This window comes from Nerophis ophidion, linkage group LG04 (genome assembly GCF_033978795.1).
Source record: "Nerophis ophidion isolate RoL-2023_Sa linkage group LG04, RoL_Noph_v1.0, whole genome shotgun sequence".
Lineage (NCBI taxonomy): Eukaryota > Metazoa > Chordata > Actinopteri > Syngnathiformes > Syngnathidae > Nerophis > Nerophis ophidion.
The window spans coordinates 71,278,967-71,300,622 of record NC_084614.1 but is presented as its reverse complement, the minus strand read 5'-3'; the positions used below and the strand labels follow the sequence as shown (position 1 = coordinate 71,300,622).

The window sequence follows — 21,656 nt, the reverse complement described above, 5'->3', positions numbered from 1 at the left end:
TTAGCTGAGATAGGCGCCATGGATGGATATATAAACTATCAGACGGCTTGGTCGGTAGTAGTGGGTTTCAGTAGGCCTTTAAACCTTGAAAAACAATAATACAAAATAATGACACATTTTAAATATTTTTTTGACAAAAATCTTGTGGGGTCCCTTGGACCTAAATGTATAATTTTACACACATATTGTGTTGTTTTTTTAAATAAAAAAATATCAAAATCGCCCCTGCTTGCGTTGATTTTTCAGTGTGCGGTCCTCAGTGGAAAAAGTTTGGACACCCCTGCTCTATTTAGCCGGTACTCTTATTTTGAAGGCAACACGCCCAACCGGAAGTCTGGCTTTTTTTTTTAAATGCGATTCAGTACAGTAAAGCCTTCATGCTGGCAGCTGGTCTTGAAATGTGTTCCGTAAATGAAGACTTGACGCTGTTAAAACTCTCAAAGTGAATAACTTGACCGCCTGTTTTCTTTTGTCTTTTTGTTGTCGAACTGAAAGCGACCTCGTCCGAGAATGAAAGTGACAACCGGAAGTGGTTGCAAGACAACACTGTTAAAAGGAGGAGGGTCTCTGATGGTCTGACGTGTTGTGTGCGGCGTGGCCTGAAGTCAACTTTTGTTTTGCTTTTACATCAGTTTGTCGTCAACTTAAGAGACAACTGCTTTGACGCTCAGGTGAGTTAAAGTCACATTTTCCCTCACAGGTCCGCGGAATTCTCCGTTAGAAGCGCGCTAGCTAAACTAGTGGGCTAGCTTGAAGTGCGATTGATTTCACTCAAGCGAAGTCTAAAAATAAACAAAAAGTTGAAATGTTGAGCTTTTTTGCTGTAAAAAACGTGTAAATCGTAAATCGTGGGAATGTTGGCTGACGTCAGTTAAACTTTGTAAACGGACCCCACTCGACTTAGTCGAGTTTTAAATATCCGCCCGCCCGCGGCGAGGAGGATGTACTAAACGAACGCCTTTTACTATTACCAATCATACACCGATTACTATATACTAACAATACATTTGTCATATTTTATTGACCAAAAATTGCAGAGGAGTAACACTTTTAATGTGCTGCAATACGCCCAAAAGTAGAACCAAAAGAACACGGAAGACAAACGTTGGCAATTAAGTTTGACTAACTTTGTGAAAACATTTGGAACGTGAAACGTTCAGGTTAGTTTAAGTACATAACGACGGCGTTGCTATACGCGAGATTAACGACACACTATTTCCTTCCTTCCTCTTCTTTTTCTTATGACGATTGTGTTAGGAGTGGTCCGAATATACCTGAGTAATGTGCGATTGCAATGCAAATATTTAAATAACACTTTTTGTAGCGAAACAACTTTCGTTTGTGCCGTTGATATTTTAAAGTTTTTTTTTTTGTGTGTGTGTGTGTGTTTAGAGCATTTATTATATTTTATTTTTTAACAATTTTGTGGCACCAAGATCTACAGTCTCAAGAGAAAGGAATGTGCACAAATGTTTACAAAAAAAAAAAAAAGAATTTCCTTGAATTGCCGCCCGGGCGCTAATTATTTTAAAACCTCTTCTCACTCCTGCGCTTAATGCGGTAAAAATTTGAGTGTGATGTAAGCTAGGACCTTAAATCCTACTGAATAGCTCTTAATGTTCTTCCCTTTATGCCAGGGGCGTCAAACGTACGGCCCGCAGGCCGGATCAGGCCCGTGAACAGGTTTTATCCGGCCCGCATAAGGAATTCGCCAAATATTAAAATAAGCTGCTTTTTTTTTTTTTTTTTTTCCCGAAATAAACTGCTGTTTTAAATGTGTCCACTGGGTGTCACAATAGCAATTCTGTTAGGCAAGCACGGGTATACAATAAAGGGTGACTGTGGCTCCTCCTCCTCGACCCACATGAAACCTAAAACCTGCCGTTTTATGTCTTCTGCTTTAAACACATCGTCATTTGGCACCCTCGTTGCCCCAAAATGTCTCTGTCAAACACGGGAAAAGTGAACTTAACCCTTTTGAATAGTTTTTACCTTTAATCCCAGAAAGGCTGTGACTTAAAGTTTTATCATGGCTTTGTAGATACACTGAGAAAAGTCTATGCTCATTTTGTTTCTCAAACATGACAGGATGACAGGGGATGCAAAACAATAACAGTGCAATACGTTTTTCATAACATGGTCACTACTGCTTAGTTCCTCTTGTTATATTCTTATTTTACTGTTATATTTTTATTCCCATTGTTGCTTTTTATTTTTATTCTTATTGTAATATTTCTGTATTTTGTTTCCATCTAAACCCCCATTATTTACTTTTTGCTTTTTTAAATTTATTTCAACTCTGTACACTGCTGCTGGAATTTTAATTTTCCTGATGGAACCAGGGGTCTTGTTCCACAGCCATACAGATCACATTGATGGTTGTGATATGAAACGACTTTAACACTCTTACTAATATGCGCCACACACTGTGAACCCACACCAAACAAAAATAACAAACATTTCTGGAGAACATCGGCTCTGTAACACATTATAAACGCAATATAACACTTACCCAGAATGCAATGCATCCATGACTCTTACCGGCTATATTATACTCACGCTAGCACCAAACCCTGCCCCCCCCCCCGTCTCCGTGCGTCGGTTGAGGTGGCCGGAGTTGGGGGCGCGTGTAAAATATAGCCAAGAGTCATGGATGCATGGCATTGTGGGTAATCCTTATGTTGCGTTTATAATCTGTTACAGAGCCGATGTTCTCCATAAATGTGTTTGGTGTGGGTTCACAGAGTGGCGCATATTAGTAAGAGTGTTAAAGTTGTTTATATCACAACCATCAGTGTAAAAGGTGTGGCTGTTGACCAAGTATGCATTGCAATCTCGTATGAGAAGCAGTGAAATGCATGCGTCCGGCTGGCACGCAGATTGCATGGTGTAAAGGTGGGCGCGATGACATGTTGTAGAGCAGTGTTCCTCAACCACCGGGCCATGGCCGCAGAATAATGTTTTATAATTTTTTTTTTATTAATCACACTCAATTTTTTACTGCATGCCATTGTTAAGCGCAAGGGTGATAAGAGGTTTTAAAATTATTAGCGCCTGCTTACTTTTACCGCATGCCTTGAATAAGCGCAGGAATGAGAAGAGGTTTTAAATTAATTAGCGCCCCGGCGGCTATTCAAGGAAATACGGTAATTATAAAATGGAAAAAATAATAATTATAAGTTTCCTTAAAAATGAAAGCTACACGCTTGATCTGTTGGCGTTGCACCAGCCCTTACATTAGGTTGTTGTATACGGTTCTGTGTCGCCCCCAAGAGGACAGGGGTGCATCGGTCCATCTTGCCAGGAAGTAGGGCTGGGCGATATATCGATATATTGCGGGTTTGTCTCTGTGTGATGCAGAAAATGACTATATCGTGATAATCGAGTATATGTTCTCACGCAGTTGCTTTGAGCTGCAGGCTCTTTCTCACTCTTTCTTGTCTCTCCTTCTCACTAAAAGATAAAAAAAAAGCTCACCTTGTCCCATACTGTCGCGTGTGCAACGTCATATGACCTCGCGGAGCAGAGAGGTATTAGCATGGCTAATGTTAGCTGTGATGCTAGCGGAGAGAAAGTGCGAGTGGTTATACGAGAGAAAGAAGGTGTGAATCTGGTAACAAATGGAGGAATAATTAATTCCAAGAAAAACAGCGCAGGGTCCATCGTCTGGCGGTGGTTTGGCTTCAAGCGGGAAGATGTCGAACAGACAACTGTAATATGTCAATTATGCAGCAAAAGCGTTGTTACAAAAAGTAGCAGCTCTACTAATGTAGCATCATTTGAAAAGTCACCCGCTAGAGAATAAAGAGTGCTTGAAACTCTGCATGTCTACATTTCCGTTCACAGTACACTACCACATAGAGAAGGACAGACACTACTTGATTTCCTATTATGCAGCTCATTTTTATTTTACAGTTTTTCAAATATCTTGTGTGACATCATGCACAAAAGTGCACTTTATTTGTTTTAAACTATTTTAGTGGCGTTCTGTACAAAAAGTGAACTTTAATTTAGTGTTTTGAAATGTCGTCTTAGTGACATCATGCACAAAACTGCACTAATAGCTTGTTTTAAAATGTCTCTGACAATCTTGCACTTTCTGATTTGGAAATGACATGTTTGTTACTGCTTAATAACTGTTTAATAAATACAGTTTTGGTAAATTGACTTAGTTGTGATTTCCCTCTCTGCATGAAAGTTTAAAATGAGTATATATTAATGCAGTATGAACAAGAATGTTTTAATGTAGACACATAGAATCATCATACTAGTGTGATTATATACATCAAGTGTTCATTAAAGGCTTAGGCAAAATATGGAGATATATATTGTGTATCGTGACATGGCCTAAAAATATTGAGATATTAATAAAAGGCCATATCGCCCAGTTCTACCGGGAGGTTGTCGTTTTAATAATAAAGATTGGATGGAAAATGACAAATACAAACTTTGGATAAAATGTGGACCAAATCCACATGTAGCCTGCTGTAAAGTATGCAAAAAGTAAATCCAGCTTTTCGCAATGGGAGAGTCGGCTCTCTCGAGTCATGTGAAAGGTAAGCCACGGAGATTACTAGCCCTAGATTACTAGCTAAAGTTCTTTTTTCTAACCTTTGGTACATGCTAGACCTAAACTGTGAGATCAGCACTAGATTACATGTTAATTATGAAGTTAATTGTCAATGATAAATTATAATGTTAAGAACTTCCCTCAACTAAAATCGATTTGTATCACAGCCACAGTTATAAGGCTAGATATGCTTAATGAAAGGTAACTGATGTGTTGTGAAAAAAATCTAAATAGTATCCTTTAATTTATTATTATTGTAATAATGTGTAACAGTTTTGTTAATAAGTGAGTGAAATTTACATTTTGAGGGAGCGTGTATTTGTCACATTATGCAGTTTACAAGCACAAATACTGTGTGAATCAATCCGTGCCGTTCGATGTCATTGAGAGTAAGTACAAACCCATTTCCATATGAGTTGGGAAATTGTGTTAGATGTAAATATAAACGGAACACAATGATTTGTAAATAATTTTCAACTCATGTTCCGTTGAATATGTTACAAAGACAACATATGTGATGTTCAAACTGAAACTTTTTTTTTTTGCAAATAATCATTAACTTTAGAATTTGATGCCAGCAACACGTGACTAAGAAGTTGGGAAAGGTGGCAATAAATACTTATAAAGTTGAGGAATGCTCATCAAACACTTATTTGGAACATCCCACAGGTGTGCAGGCTAATTGGGAAAAGGTGGGTGCCATGATTGGCTATAAAAACAGCTTCCCAAAAAATGCTCAGTCTTTCTCAAGAAAGGATGGGGCGAGGTACACCCCTTTGTCCACAACTGCGTGAGCAAATAGTAAAACAGTTTAAGAACAACGTTTGTCAAAGTGCAATTGCAAGACATTTAGGGATTTCAACATCTTCGGGCCTTAATATCATCAAAGGGTTCAGAGAAACTGGAGAAATCACTCCACGTAAGCAGCATGGCCGGAAACCAACATTGAATGACCGTGACCTTCGATCCCTCAGACGGCACTGTATCAAAAAACGACATCAATCTCTAAAGGATATCACCACATGGGCCCAGGAACACTTCAGAAAACCACTGTCACTAAATACAGTTTGTCAATACATCTGTAAGTGCAAGTCAAAGCCCTACTATGCAAAGCGAAAGCCATTTATCAACAACATCCAGAAACGCCGCCGGCTTTTCTGGGCCTGAGGTCATCTAAGATGGACTGATGCAAAGTGGAAAAGTGTTCAGTGGTCTGACGAGTCCACATTTCAAATAGTTTTTTGAAATATTCGACATCGTGTCATCCGGACCAAAGGGGAAACGAACCACCCAGACTGTTATTGACACAAAGTTCAAAAGCCAGCATCTGTGATGGTATGGGGGTGCATTAGTGTACATACAGGTTTTGGAACAACATATGCTGCCATCTAAGCGCCGTCTTTTTCATCGATGCCCCTGCCTATTTCAGCAAGACGATGCCAAGCAACATTCAGCACGTGTTACAACAGCGTGGCTTCGTAAAAAAAAGAGTTTGGGTCCTTTCCTGTCTCCCATCGAAAATCCATCCATCCGTTTTCTACCGCTTATTCCCTATCGGAGTCGCGGGGGGCGCTGGCGCCTATCTCAGCTACAATCGGGCGGAAGGCGGGGTACACCCTGGACAAGTCGCCACCTCATCGCAGGGCCAACACAGATAGACAGACAACATTCACACTCACATTCACACACTAGGGCCAATTTATTGTTGCCAATCAACCTATCCCCAGGTGCATGTCTTTGGAAGTGGGAGGAAGCCGGAGTACCCGGAGGGAACCCACGCATTCACGGGGAGAACATGCAAACTCCACACAGAAAGATCCCGAGCCTGGATTTGAACCCCGGACTGCAGGACCTTCGTATTGTGAGGCAGACGCACTAACCCCTCTGCCACCGTGAAGCCCCCCATCGAAAATATGTGGTGTATTATGAAGCGTAACATACGACAGCAGAGACCCTGGACTGTCAAACGTGACCTACTCAGTGGCCTAGTGGTTAGGGTGTTCGCCCTGAGATCGGTAGGTTGTGAGTTCAAATCCCGGTTAAGTCATACCAAAGACTATAAAAATAGGACCCATTACCTCCCTGCTTGGCACTCAGCATCAAGGGTTGGAATTGGGGGTTAAATCAACTAAAATGATTGCCCACTGCTCCCCTCACCTCCTAGTGGGTGAACAAGGGAATGGGTCAAATGCAGAGGACACATTTCACCACACCTAGTGTGTGTATGTTTGTATGTGACAATCAGTGGTACTTTAACTTTTAAATTTAACTTTTATTGAGTGTTCTCAAAAGAAAAGGTGATGTAACACTGTGGTGAACATGCTCTTTCCCAACTAATTTAGCACGTGTTGCAGCCAGGAAATTCAAAGTTATTATTTGCAAAAAGAAAAAAGAGTTTATGAGTTTGAACATCAAATATATTGTCTTTGTAGTGCATTCATTTGAATATGGGTTGAAAAGGATTTGCAAATCTTTGTATTGCTTTTATATTTACATCTAACATAATTTCCCAACTCATATGGAAACAGGGTTTGTAAGAAAAAGAACAAGAAATGTGTAGAACAACACAAATGGAGACATGTTTGCAAACACCAATGACATTGAATAGTCTGCAGAAACACAGCTTCATTTTCTATGCACCGTTCAGTTAATAATAACTGATAGTTCAATGTTAGGCTTAGGTTTTAGCAGATTTTCCGTATTTTTCCTGCAGACAGCATTTGGTGACCTCAAACAACAAGGCTATGGATTGTTTCACACTGGTTTTCGCCTTTTTAAGGGTACTGGAAAAACTGGAAAATTTATCCCTGCAGTTTGTTTACATGTATAACGTTCTCTGATGGTGCCACAGAAAGACGTGTTTTATGCTACTCCTATGTCTCTTTTTGTCCACCAAACGTTTTATGCTGTGCGTGAATGCATAAAGGTGAGCTTTGTTGTTATTGACTGGTTGGAGTGCTAATCAGGCACATTTGGTCACTAAAAGACTGCAAGCTAATCGCTGCTGACATGCTATTTAGGCTAGCTGTATGTACATATTGCATCATTATGCCTCATTTGTAGGTATATTTGAGTTCCTTTAATTTCCTTGACTTACGTCCTCTGGGTATTTAGTTTATTTTTCCTTGTGACGCATTATTATATGTAATATTAGCTGCATTTCTGATAGTTGTTTGTGTGCCATGTTGTTCCAAACCACAACAAACGTTACCCAGCTTGCAAAGATTGTAATAAATCCATTAGAACAGTCGTCCCCAACCTTTTTGTATCCGCAGAATGGTCAACGCTTAATAATTTGTCCCGCGGCCCGGGGGAGGGGATCATTTTTTTTTTTTCTTTGTCATGAAAAAGGGAGGTTTTTCTGGTTGGTGCAGTAAATGTAAGTGTATATTGTGTTTTTTATGTTGATTTAATAAAAAAACACACAAATCGGGCCAAGGCCTGGTACCAATCGAGCCACGGCCCGGTGGTTGGGGACCACTGCATTAGAAGAAGACAGCCTGACGTTTCTTTTAACTTGGACACACGCGTCTATACCTTTTGGTCATTCTAAGACAGTCATTTCCAGGAGTTATCCTACCCTCTGATACGTTTTGCCAATGTTTTCCAATGTTAAATAAATATTACATTTCAACATTTCTTTTAACAAAGATTTGCGTAAGCCTGTGACACAGTCATTTTTATAGTTGGCTAATTAAGCTAATATGTGTTACTTTCATTATAACACTTATATAAGTCTTTAAGTTTTTTGCGGCTCCAGACGGATTACTTTTTTGTATTTTTGTCTTTTTATGGCGCTTTCAACATTTTGGGTTTCTGACTCCTGCTTCTAACTATTATAGTTTTATTGTTTTTAATGTGTTTTTCAATACCATCCTGCCCCCTTATCAACATTTCCTCAAACTTTTCCAATTTGTTTGTGTTTTGGTTGTCTGGCAATATGTGTTTGTCTATTATAGTTTTTATGTTATCATCACTTTATTATTCACAAGCAGCTCCCCCCACCTTGTCAAAATCTCCCCCAAACTTCTCCCAAACGTTTGTGCTGCACATCTTTTTGTTTAGTATAGTTTTTATGTTAACTGCTAAAGTTTGTTATTGTGTTATTATTCACAACTAGTGCCCCCACCTTGTCAAAATCTACCCAAGCTGGTCCAATTAGTTCGTGATACATTTGTGCTGCAAAAATGTTTTAAGTCCAGCAATTATACTTTCTATGTTTATAAATGTGATATTATTTATAACCTGCCCCCACCTTGTCAAAATCTCACCAAACATTGTTTTGTGCTGCCAAAATGTTTTGTCAAACTTAGAGTTTTTGTCGTATGAGCCTGGTTATCAATAATAACTAGAGATTTAACAGTATTGTAAATATTGCGGTTTCATCACAATAATACTGTGACGTGTGACTGTATCAAACAAAAACTTGTCAAGGGTAGTTATTTTCTGGAACTTTTGCGTTTGCCGATCTGGAAATAAACTACATCTCCCACAATCCTCTGCACAGCGTGGGACCTGTAAGGTGGGAGTAGGGCTGAATGATTTTGATTTTGATTTTGATTATGGCTTCTCACGATCATGAAAATACAATAACCGAAATAAAACGATGAATAGACGGCACAACTTGTATGTAAATTCTGTAGCATGTGACGGTGAAATGGATGAGTGAGTGTATGAGTGAAAAAAAGAGTGTACTAGAAGTTTAGGATATGTCATCATGGTTACTACTTTTTTTCTGACACAGGGTTAATCAATTACTAAATTCAACAAAATAAAGTAAGGCATTTGATTTGGGCAGACATAGTCACATAATTGGCCAATATAACATAATCCGCTGATAAACGCAAAATATTATCAGGAAAATCAACATAAATGTGACTGAAATCCTGTCATTTTGAGGAGAAATACCATGTTTTTAGGAAAATAATGTTTTCGGGAACACTTATTAGCCCCCGAAACACGGCCTGAACTAAACGATGTCGAGACGTTCACTTGAAACAGTGGCTAAACAACGAAGCTAAAGCTTGCGAAAATAATTCATACACCCACAACACATCTCATCTGCTTGTGTTGTTGTGAACGACATCATGGATGTAAGATCCATATACAAACAGGAGGACTGCGTTCTCTGTTGTTTTTGTTTTTGTTACTATAATTAAGACACATCAAGAAAAAAATATTTTGACACAAAAAGCAAACACTCTATGGCACTCTACATAAGGAATAGTGCCGCAGTTTCAAGAGTCCAATGGCTCAGGGGCTGGACATCAAGTCTTGGATGTTTCGTCAATTTGTTTATTGCAAAGTCGGTTTTCACACTGCACTGTCAATAAATTATTATTCTTCCCTTACTACTCGTTTCCAGCGTGTGCAGTTAGACAGATATTTAACGGATTAAAGAAACAGAAGCTTCAGAAGTTTTGATTGATGTTCCTTCTTTTGAATTATTTTCCTCACTCAGTTTTATTTCTTTACGCATCTTTTTTTAGGTTACTGAAAATAAACGATACAAAAAGTATTTTGTGTATATTACACAAATAAAGTCTAATGTATCTTTTACATAAAATAAAAATAGAAGGTTTAGTGTTAATCCATTCACACAATAAACAACATATGTTTACGCATTCACAGCAAAATTGCACACATGTGGCTCAACACAATTAAACCTAAGGTATAGCTTGACCGACAGAATTAAACAGGCCAAAACAATCTCTATACATTCATTCTTAGTTTTCCAGTTGCTATTAAAAGTCGGATTTTTGCGATTTTATTTATATTTTTTCTGGGTCGACAGCGCTATCTTCTTCTACTCACGCTACTGCTGCTTCATTGTGACACAAATGCTTCTCTGTTTCCCCCTGCGGGGCAGCGAGAGTACTGCTTACATGAGCAGCCCCGAGTTTGAACGGTTTCATCACTTAGGTGATGTTTGGCAGGCCAAATTAAAACAGTTGAATAAGCCTGCTCTATGACGGTAAAATAGGTGTAAAAACAGAATTACATCGACGTCCCACTGGGGTGAGTTTTTCCTTGCCCGTATGTGGGCTATGTACCGCGGATATCGTTGTGGCTTGTGCAGCCCTTTTAAAACACTTGTCATTTAGGGCTATATAAATAAACATTGATTGATTGATTTAATTAAAAATAATTAAAACGGACAAACTTAATTTTATTGTTTAATATTGTTATTTAGATGTATTGTTAATACTATTATTCTTATACTTGTGGTTTATTTATCTGTCTTTTTAAAACAATATTTAAAGTCAAGTTTTGGTTGTTATAAGTAAGAATGTTTTTAAATTAATGAATAATCGTGTCATTGATTATTTTTGCCATAATTATCCAGCCCGAGGTGGGTGCGTTGAACTTGTTAAAGGTTAGAAAAGGAGGAAGCATGCGAGAGAAGTGTGTCCGTGATGGGTAAGAGGAATTGTTATATTTGGACGTTTCCTCAAAATCCGTCCATAATTTTTGAGTTATGTTGCTAAAAAACAGACAAAGCAACTCTGGCAAAAACATAACCTTTTTGGCGGAGGTAATCAAGTCTGCGTACCGCAAAGCACCATCTTCGTCTGGAGCGTTACCAAGCCAACTAAGAGCGGGTCACCGCGACCGCCGCGGAGGTAACTGATGCTGCACACTGTAGCGAATACGAGAGACTTTGTGATAAAACTTTCACTTGGAAAATATATTTGATACCAGCAAAGCGAAATATCAATTTGTGAGGTATCTACATTATTAAAAGTAGTCAGATAACTTCTCTGAGAAAAAGCATTTTAAAAAATTATATCAAAAGGGACAAGTGGTAGAAAATGGATTGGATATAAAAATGTGTCCGCTGTAGAGGCCCACATTTTTGTTGCACTGGATGTTTACATGGTCACTTTAAAGTCACAGTGGATGTTTCCGCACAATTATTAGCACTTAAAACTACCCGTTTGTAGTAATAAATATGATGATGTCATTTAAGCATTATGTTTTTGATCATTTACAGTATGTGTGTTTATCTTTAACATTCCTGCCACTTCATTTTACACAGTATGGCATTTTTACAATTTATTTTTTGGGACAATACTTCAATTAGGGCAGGGCAATATGGTCTTTTTTTAATATCGTGATATTTTCAGGCCATATCGCGATATACAATATATATCGGTATTTTTCCTTAGCCTTGAATTAACACTTGATACAGTATATATAATCACAGCAGTAATATGATTCTATGTGTCTACATTAAAACATTCTTCTTCATACTGCATTAATATATGCTCATTTTAAACTTTCATGGAGAGAAGGAAATCACAACTAAGTCAATTTACCAAAGCTGTATTTATTAAAGTTATTAACAGGTGACTTTTCAAACAATGCTACATGTTAGCAGTTATGCTACTTTTGGTAACAACGCTTGTGCCCACACTTGACAAATTAAAGTTGTGTATTCTACATACTCCCGTTTGAAGCTGAACCACCGCCAGATGGTCGAACCCGTTCTGTTTTTCCTGGGAATTAATTCTTCCTTCATTTTGTTACCAGATTCTCACCTTCTTTCTTTTGTAGCAACACCCCGCTAGCATCACAGCTAATGTTAGCGGCGCTGCTACCTAAATGCTGGGCGAGGGCGTATACGTATGTGACGTATGACGTGAAAGTATTTGACGTATGTAAGAACCTGTGCTTACACTCTGTGAGAAGGAAACACAAGAAGGAGTGGGAAGAGCCTGTAGTGTAATGCTCGCAGAACGTTTACTCGAATATTACGATATAGTCATTTTCTATATCGCACCTAGACAAACCCGCGATATATCGCATATATCGATATATTGCCCAGCCCTAACTTCAATAATATCGTACAGTGTCAACTGGGAAGACGAAAGTCTGGACTTACCTACTTAGGCTGCTGCCCCCGCGACCCGACCTCGGATAAGCGGAAGATGGATGGATGTCAATAAATAATATTGTGACAATACAGTACTGTGAGATTTTGAAATGTCACATCCATAATGATAACACATTAATAGCAAAACTATATCATTTGGACAAAATGTCCAGCACAAAGTGTGGATAGTTTTCATAAGTGTGAGGGTGGAAAGGGCTGGTTATGAATAATAACACGTATATACCATGAAAAATGATAGTCGACAACAAATTTTTCAGCACAAACCAAGGGTTTCAAGGATGGGGGACTGGATGACATCAGGAGTTGGAAGATGTATTTTAGAATAACTTAAAAACCAGAGTGGCAGTGTTATTTTAATATTTGCAATAATTAGGGGGCCAACTTCACACATGTTCCATACATTGGTTGTGTCGAAACAAATGTTGATATCAAATTAATACTTGCATGATGCCGTCAAATTTTCAGTTTTTCCTGTATTTCCCAGAGAGCGTTTGTTACGTGTGTATTTTATTTTAGCCGAGTGACTTTCTTTGCCGCTTTCCCGCCCAGGTGCCATGAGCAACGAGCTCAACGTGCCCATGGGGTCCCCGGCCCCGGGGGCCTCTGAGCGTGCCCAAGACGGCGGGGGCATGGACTACAGGGACTGGGTGCGGCGCAGCTACCTGGAGCTGGTCAGCTCCAACCATCACTCGGTGCAGGCGCTCTCCTGGAGGAAGCTCTACCTGAGCCGGGCCAAGCTCAAAGCCTCCAGCCGGACCTCGGCGCTCCTCTCGGGCTTCGCCATGGTCAGTCAACTTCAATTACCTTTAATTCAACTTTATTTTATTGCATGAAGCACCATGGTGCTTTTCCACCAATACTGTTCACTGTAAAACATTTATTGTCATGCTCAGCCTTTGGCGAAATACTTCAAATAATAGCCCATAAAAAAACCCTAAAAGTGGCTATTTCTAATACTTTAAAGACTATAAAAGCATTCCTCTCACAGCCAAACACATTTTAAAGTCGATATTTTTTTTGCTCCAAAATGTCAGGTCTTGTTAAAGCATCTTGCTGCTGGAAAATGTTGAGTAACTTGACTTCACGGCGCCCTCTGCTGGATTCCCAGCTGCAGCACTCTGATTTACCCCGTGCAGCTAGCGCCATCAAACTTTTTGTGTAACCATTAAAACTGATTACAATATGGTATATATTAGGGTTGTCACAATACCAGAATACTTTAGGAATGTCCATGAAATTTGGGTACTTATTTGATACCAAAATTAAAAAATATAAAAAACAACTGAACTGAAAAGAACAGCAGTGTTTTATAGCAAATATGTATAAAACAATAATTTGCTTGATAAATATGCTAATAAATAACAATGGTCAACTATTTTACATTCTAAAAAGAACAGCAGTGGGGTGCAACATGTAAGTATTTAAAACAAACAATATAGTTCTTAGTATTTTTTCGTTAGGTGGTAGCGTGACATCATGTCATTTGTAATGGAAAAAGACAAATATGTGGGCTTTTTTTAGTTATAGGCATCAACATTTATCAGCATATTCTCTTAACTTCATGCTCTTTTACTCTTATTTTTTTTAATGTAATTTAATCAAATTTATAAATTAAATATATATATTTTTGAATACAATATGTTTGCATACTTTGTGAGTTTGCCCAACCAGTCTACATGTGCTTTGTGGACTTGGAGAAGGCGTTTGACCATTCCCTCGGGAAGTCCTGTGGGTAGTGTTCAGAGAGTATGGGGTATCGGACTGACTGATTGTGGCGGTCCGCTCCCTGTATGATCAGTGTCGGAGCTTGGTCCGCATTGCCGGCAGTAAGTTGGACACGTTTCCAGTGAGGGTTGGACTCCGCCAAGGCTGGCCTTTGTCACCGATTCTGTTCATAACTTTAATGGACAGAATTTCCAGGCGCAGTCAAGGCATTGAGGGGATCCGGTTTGGTGGCCACGGGATTAGGTCTCTGCTTTTTGCAGATGATGTGGTCCTGATGGCTTCATCTGACCAGGATCTTCAGCTCTCACTGGATCGGTTCGCAGCCGAGTGTGAAGCGACCGGAATGAGAATCAGCACCTCCAAGTCCGAGTCCATGGTTCTCGCCCGGAAAAGGGTGGAGTGCCATCTACGGGTTGGGGAGGAGACCCTGCCCCAAGTGGAGGAGTTCAAGTACCAGGAGTCTTGTTAACGAGTCAGGGAAGAGTGGATCGTGAGACCGAAAGGCGGATCGGTGCGGCGTCTTCAGTAATGCGGACGCTGTATCGATCCGTTGTGATTAAGAAGGAGCTGAGCCGAAAGGCAAAGCTCTCAATTTACCAGTCAATCTACGTTCCCATCCTCACCTATGGTCATGAGCTCTGGGTTAAGACCGAAAGGACAAGATCACGGGTACAAGCGGCCGAAATGAGTTTCCTCCGCCGGGTGGCGGGGCTCTCCCTTAGAGATAGGGTGAGAAGCTCTGTCATCTGGGAGGAACTCAAAGTAAAGCCGCTGCTCCTCCACATCGAGAGGAGCCAGATGAGGTGGTTCAGGCCTCTGGTCAGGATGCCATCCGAACGCCTCCCTAGGGAGGTGTTTAGGGCACGTCCAATCGGTAGGAGGCCACGGGGAAGACTCAGGACACGATGGGAAGACTATGTCTCCCGGCTGGCCTGGGAAAGCCTCTGGATCCCCTGGGTAGAGCTGGACGAAGTGGCTGGGGAGAGGAACGTTTGGGCTTCCCTGCTTAGGCTGCTGCCCCCGCGACCCGACCTCGAATAAGTGGAATAAGATGGATAAATGTTTGCATACCAAAATAGGTTTTTCTTTACACACAAGACCTGTTGTAAGTTTGCACACTTAACTGTTAAAATGTTGTAATTCCATACCATGTATTTTTGTTTACCCATAAAAAAAATGTACAGCTATGAGAATTCATATAATAAAAGGCCACTAGGGGGCAGTATCTCACTGCAAGCATCAGAGTATGGTCAACTAGGGTTCTGACCATTTTCTCAATGTTATGGTCAAAAGGCATTCAGGACTCAGGACACCATTTTGCCATCCAGCTGCAGACACTCAAAGTTGCACAACACTCTAAATTACGCCCACAGAGGTGACAACAAACATTTATTTAAGTAGAAATATCACAGCACAACATTACAAAACGTCTTTGACACAGCATGTTGTGAAGCGTAACGCTATTATTTTGAAGCCGAACGTATGTGATTGTTACGAGGAAAGACTTGACATGTTTAAAAAAAAGTTTCCGATTAAAGAGACTTGAGAATTTCTCTCTACCGTCTTTTCTCTGCTGAGTTTTTATTCCATCGAACTAAAGCAGTTCGAGTAATCTACATTTCATGTTTTTAATGCACTCAGCTGTAATGTAAACACGGACGTGAAGTTCCTCTTCTCGACGAGCAGCAAAGCACACCAGCAGCGTTCGCTCCATTGACGTCATCTTACGGCTATTAAAGATCAAATTGTCGTCAAACAACTTGGACCTGAGACTATAATGTTCAGCTGTCTTTGTGAATTTCTGCTCACTATTTTTCGCTGTAACTGCACTCCATTACATTTCCTCAAGCTATGGAACGGGCCAAGGGTCAAAAAGAAGTCAGGACAGAATAAAAATGATTGTCGTTAAAGGACCTTTCAGTTAACGTGTTAGCACCTTAACTTACACAGCCCTAATTTGATCAAAATAAAAGCATGCTTCATTGTAAGTTGATGAGCTGGAGTGTATTCAAACCCAAAATTAAATATTTTATAATGGTTTATTTTGTCAGAACGTCCATGGTATTAAACATGGCGCCTGTTGTTTAGTTGGCCGTACACTTTATACACGACCCTGGCAAACACTTTCCCCTTCCATTTCTGTTACTGTCTAGTGTCTCCAAAGGGTGAGTACTTTTACTTTATTTTAGTCATTTTCAATGACTAAAATAATACCGCCCCATTTACTTGTATGGAAGTAAATGGGGCGGTATAGCTCTGTTGCTAGAGTGACATACCAGCAACTTGAGGGTTCCAGGTTCAATCCCCGCTTCTGCCAACCTAGTCACTCCCGTTGTGTCCTTGGGCAAGACACTTTACCCCCCTGCTCCCAGTGCCACCCACACAGGTTTAAATGTAACTTAGATATTAGGTTTTACTTAAAGCGCTTTGAGTCATTAGAGGAAAAGTGCTATATAAATATGATTCACTTAACTTCACTTAACTACTAAATAATGTTTAAACTAGAAGAAATTCCTGAAGGAATTGCGTGTGAATGCTCCAATGCTGAAGTTGAATTGAAATGCTGATAGAATGTAGTATGAATGTAATATGGCCAATTAATTTTGAATGGGGAAAATGCAAAAAAAAAAAAAAAAAAAAAAAAGGAATCATGGGAAATCCGGGAATTTTGTAATTGTTGAAGTAGAACACACAATTCTTGAACAGGCTGAATATGTTAAAATCGGAACATTTTGAATCAGATGAAAAACGTGGAAGTTGTGGAACTTTGAAGAATGTCCCATTCATTTGAATGGGAATTCCAGAAAAAATTGGGAATTTTGGGAGAAGCGGGAATTTTTTTTGAAAATGGTACAACACTTGAATGGTCTAAATTGAAATGGTTGGTGTTGAAATTTTTCAAATCGGTCAAGAAATGTTCAAGTAGTAACATGTTCATTGGTGACGCCGTGGGGCTGTTGGGAGAGATGCCGTGCCAGCAACCTGAGAGTTCCTGGTTCGATCCCCACCATCTACCAACTTCGTCATGTCCGTTGTGTCCTTGAGTTACATTTCACCCTTGCTCCTGATGGGTCGTGGTTAATCTTCATGGCAGCTCCTGCCGTAAATGTGTGTGAATGGTTGAATGTGGAAATCGTGTCAAAGCACTTTGAGTACCTTGAAGGTAGAAAAGCGCTATACAGGTTTAACCTATTTACCATTGAATTGAAAAATGGTGTTACGGAATTCCTGTAATTTCGGGAAAATCAGGAATTTTTCGACTTCAAAAATGACTTTGTCTTTTGTCCTGGTTAAGAGGAATGTTTTGACGGTGCGACTGTTGAAATGCGTTAAAATGTGGAAGGAGTAGTTGCCTGAAAAAAAGGGTGGAAATAAGGCTTTGGAAAACCAGGAATTCTGGAAAATCCTGGAATTGTATTGAACTTGGAAAATAATGGGTTATACTTGGCGCAGTTGGGAGAGTGGTCGTGCTAGCAACCTGCGGGTTCCTGGTTCATTCTTCACCTTCTACCAACCTTGTCACGTCCGTTATGTCCTTGAGCAAGACACTTCAACCTTGCTCCTGATGGGTCATGGTTAGCGCCTTGCATGGCATCTCCCACCATAAGTGTGTCAATGTGTGTGAGAATGTGGAAATAGTGTCAAAGCGCTATGAGTACCTTGAAGGTAGAAAAGCGCTAACTAGGTATAACCAATTGACCATTGAATTGAGAAATGGTATTACGGAATTCGTAGAATTTCGGGAAAACGGGGGAATTTTTCCACTTCAAAAATATTAAACTTTTTCTTTTGTCCTGATTAAGACGGTGCAATGGTTGAAATGCGTTGAAAAATGTGGAAGGAGTCATTTTTATTTTTTTTTAGTCGCCAGAAAAAAAGAGTTGAAATAGGGCTTTGGAAAAGCAGGAATTCTGGAAAATCCAGGAATTGTATGAACTTGGAAAAATAATTGGGTTATACTTGTGTAGTGTTTTTCTACCTTCAAGGTAATCAAAACGCTTTGACACTATTTCCACATTCACACACTGATGGTGGGAGCTGCCATGCAAGGCGCTAACCAGCACCCATCAGGAGCAAGGGTGAAGTTTCTTGCTCAAGGACACAATGGACGTGACAAGGTGGATAGAAGGTGGGGATTGAATGGCCAGCGTCCTTTGGCAGAACTTCCAAACTCCAAATCCAAACTTCCAAAAAGGGAAGTTTGAAATTTCCAGAATGGCGGAATGGTTTGAATAGGTGGAAAAATGCGGAAATGATGGAAGTTTGAAAAACGGCCAATTCATTTTGAATGGGGAAAAATGTCCCGGAAAACCTAGAAATCTGGGAATTTTTGGAATTTGCCAGGAAAAAGCCCGGGATTCCCGAATAGGCTTAAAAGTTTGAAGTTGGAACAGTTTGAATCGGGTGAAAAATGTGGAAGGTAAAACGCGCCAAAATCTGGAGAAGAAGAAAAAGAATTGGAATAATAAATACCGTATTTCCTTGTATTACCGCAGGGCATAAAGCAGTGATTCTTAACCTGGGTTCGATCGAACCCTAAGGGTTTGGTGAGTCGGCCTCAGGGGTTCACCGCACACGTCAAGACACACCCGACTCATCGTGTAAATACAAACTTCTCCCTATCGGCATATTAGGGATACGGCAACAGCGGAAGTCACACTGATTTGCAGGTGTGTAATTTGTTGTGAGTTCATGCACTGTGGTGGTTTTGTTCTTGGAGCAAGGTGATGTTCATGCACGGTTCATTTTGTGCACCATTAAAAAAAACGTAACTTTGTCTTGAATTTAAAAAAAAAAAAAAAGGGTTCGGTGAATGCGCGTATGAAACTAGTGGGGCTCAGTACCTATAACAAGGTTAAGAACCACGGACGTATAGTATGCGCCTGCCTTGAATTACTGCTGGGTCAAACTCGCTTCGCAAAATAATTAGCGCATGCTTAGTATTACCACCTGGTCAAACTCGTGACACTTCCCCTGTCAGCATTTTCAAAATGGAGGAGGCTGATTTCGATACTGGTAATTTGAAATCGCATAAAGTAAAGAAGTGTAAGAGCTATTCAATAGGATTTAAGGTCCAAGCTTACATCACACTCAAATTTTTACTGCATGCCTTTGGTAAGTGCCGCAGTGAGAAGAGGTTTTAAAATAATTAGCGCATGCTTACTTTTACCACATGCCTTTGGTAAGCGCAGGAGTGAGAAGAGGTTTTAAATGAATTAGCGCTCCGGGGGCAATTCAAGGAAATACGGTCGATTAATTTCGGTGTAGAAAACTATATGATACAATAAATAAATGTTTTATGAATGGAATAGATTTTTTTTTTTTCTATTTCCTGTGTGTTTTTTGGTGTTGATACTGAGTGCTTAGCAGTCAAGTGTGTTAAAATGGATTTATGTCATTGAGGGTTTTATGTCGGTGACAGTTTGAGGCTGGAACAGATCATTTCATTGCCAGGATTTTCTCTGGGAAAAGTGTTGAGGTGTGTGGGCTGTGCAGGTGGCCATGGTGGAGGTGCAACTGGAGATGGACTACCGCTACCCGCTGGTGCTCCTCATCGCCTTCAGCGTGTGCACCACCGTGCTGGTGGCGGTGCACCTGTTTGCGCTCCTCATCAGCACGTGCATCCTGCCCAACGTGGAGGCGGTCAGCAACATCCACAACCTCAACTCGGTCAGCGAGTCGCCGCACGAGCGCATGCACCACTACATCGAGCTGGCCTGGGGCTTCTCCACGGCGCTGGGCATCCTCCTCTTCCTCGCCGAGGTGGTGCTCCTCTGCTGGATCAAGTTCCTGCCCGTCAAAACGACGCCGCCGCCCGCCGCCTCGGACACGGGCGAAAAGGGCTGGCAGGCGGCGCTGGCCTCCACCATCATCATGGTGCCCGTGGGCATCATCTTCGTGGTGTTCACCATCCACTTCTACCGCTCGCTGGTGCGCCACAAGACGGAGCGCCACCACCAGGAGATCGAGGAGCTGCACAAGATCAAAGTGCAGCTGGACGGCCACGAGCAAGGCCTGCTGGCCGTGTGAGGTCATGTGACCGGACTGACGCTCTCTCCCCTTATTGGTGAATTTATAAACACACGCCGACATGGCCGACTGCTTATTTCCTGTTTCGCACTCAGGAAGCAAACGTTAGTTACGGTTATTGACGTAAGAACGGCGCACTGCTCTGTGGCGCCGCCCTGCTGGTGAGCGAGCACAAGTACACTCATTTCATTGCCTTTACTTCCAAGCGCAAGAATTACAACCGCTTATCCTCAATCAATTTTTACACAGCCCATTTCTTTTTGCTGCACAAAAGTCTTAATCGGAGCTCGGTCAGTTACACTGTTTTTTTTTGTTTTTTTTTAATAGTTTCTTTAGTTTCAAGCCTTCTGATGCTGCTTTAAGTGTTGGTCTTCCAGTTGCTCGTGTCAGAGCTCCAAAAAGGGCGTTGCTCGTTCTTCTGCGACTCATCGTCGCCCACACAGATTACAAAGTGCACTTTTAAACCGTGTTTACACTTATTTATACTTACTTACTGTATGAACGGGACACTTTTTTTAAAAACCTGGGTTGGTAAAAAGAAAAGTCATAAATAAGTAAAAAAGAAAAAAAATAGCATAAAAGGTCAGTGTAATCGTGAATGTACTTTTTTGCCTTATTTAAGCTTTGGTTTACTGTCTTCATATTTCTGATTACATTCCTAACACATCTGAAATGAGCCTGATTTATCCATTGTTTACCCATCCTTCAAAATAAAAGCTCACTATAGTCCGTTTTGCATACCTTTGTTCTATTTTTTTCTTTATGTGCTCTTGTTTCATGTTTGTTCTTCCTCACGGGATGTCTTGTTCCCTTCAACTGTGACATAAGCTAATATTGACTTATAACTTAAGTCGGTGTAGAAGAACAATTTACAAAGATAGTACTGGGATGTGACAGTGCAATTTTTTAAATGTATGTATGTATGTGTATATATATGTATATATATATATATGTATATATATATATATATATATATATATATATATGTATGTATATATATATATATATGTATATATATATATATATATATATATATATACAGTAAGCTTGACAACACACTGTGTCCAATATTTTCACAAAGATAAAATAAGTCATATTTTTAGTTCGTTTAATACAAATTTACATTATTGCAATCAGTTGATAAAACATTGTCCTTTACATTTATAAAAGCTCTTTTAAAAAAATCTACTACTCTGCTAGCATGTCAGCAGACTGGTAGATCCTGCTAAAATCCTATGTATTGAATGAATACAGAATCGTTTTGAATCGGGAAAAATATCGTTTTTGGATGGAGAATCGCGTTGAATCGGAAAAATTTATATATTATCGAATCGCGACCCCAAGAATCGATATTGAATCGAATCATGGGACACCCAAGATTTGCAGCCCTAGTATGTGTGTATATATATATATATATATATATATATATATACA

The 21,656-nt window shown here is 40.0% G+C and overlaps 1 protein-coding gene across 2 annotated transcripts; it reads left to right on the top strand.

Moving 5' to 3' along the window:
* Positions 1-338: 338 nt before the first annotated feature.
* orai2 (ORAI calcium release-activated calcium modulator 2) lies at positions 339-20,960 on the top strand. 2 transcript variants are annotated; one of them, XM_061898976.1, is made up of 3 exons: positions 339-671; positions 13,017-13,252; positions 19,689-20,960. In XM_061898976.1, the coding sequence occupies exons 2-3, from the start codon at positions 13,022-13,024 to the stop codon at positions 20,220-20,222; spliced, it is 765 nt and encodes a 254-aa protein (XP_061754960.1). In that variant the 5' UTR covers positions 339-671; positions 13,017-13,021; the 3' UTR covers positions 20,223-20,960. The 2 variants fall into 2 exon arrangements, with proteins under 2 accessions (XP_061754960.1, XP_061754961.1); XM_061898977.1 differs by lacking the exon at positions 339-671 and having other exon boundaries at positions 13,118-13,252; positions 19,665-20,960.
* Positions 20,961-21,656: the final 696 nt, after the last annotated feature.

Excerpts from the sequence above, each read along its gene's own strand:
- orai2 (XM_061898976.1), top strand. The coding sequence starts at position 13,022 with ATGAGCAACGAGCTCAACGTGCCCATGGGGTCCCCGGCCCCGGGGGCC. Across the intron at positions 13,253-19,688 it reads TCCTCTCGGGCTTCGCCATG|GTGGCCATGGTGGAGGTGCA; the intron begins GTCAGTCAACTT and ends TGGGCTGTGCAG.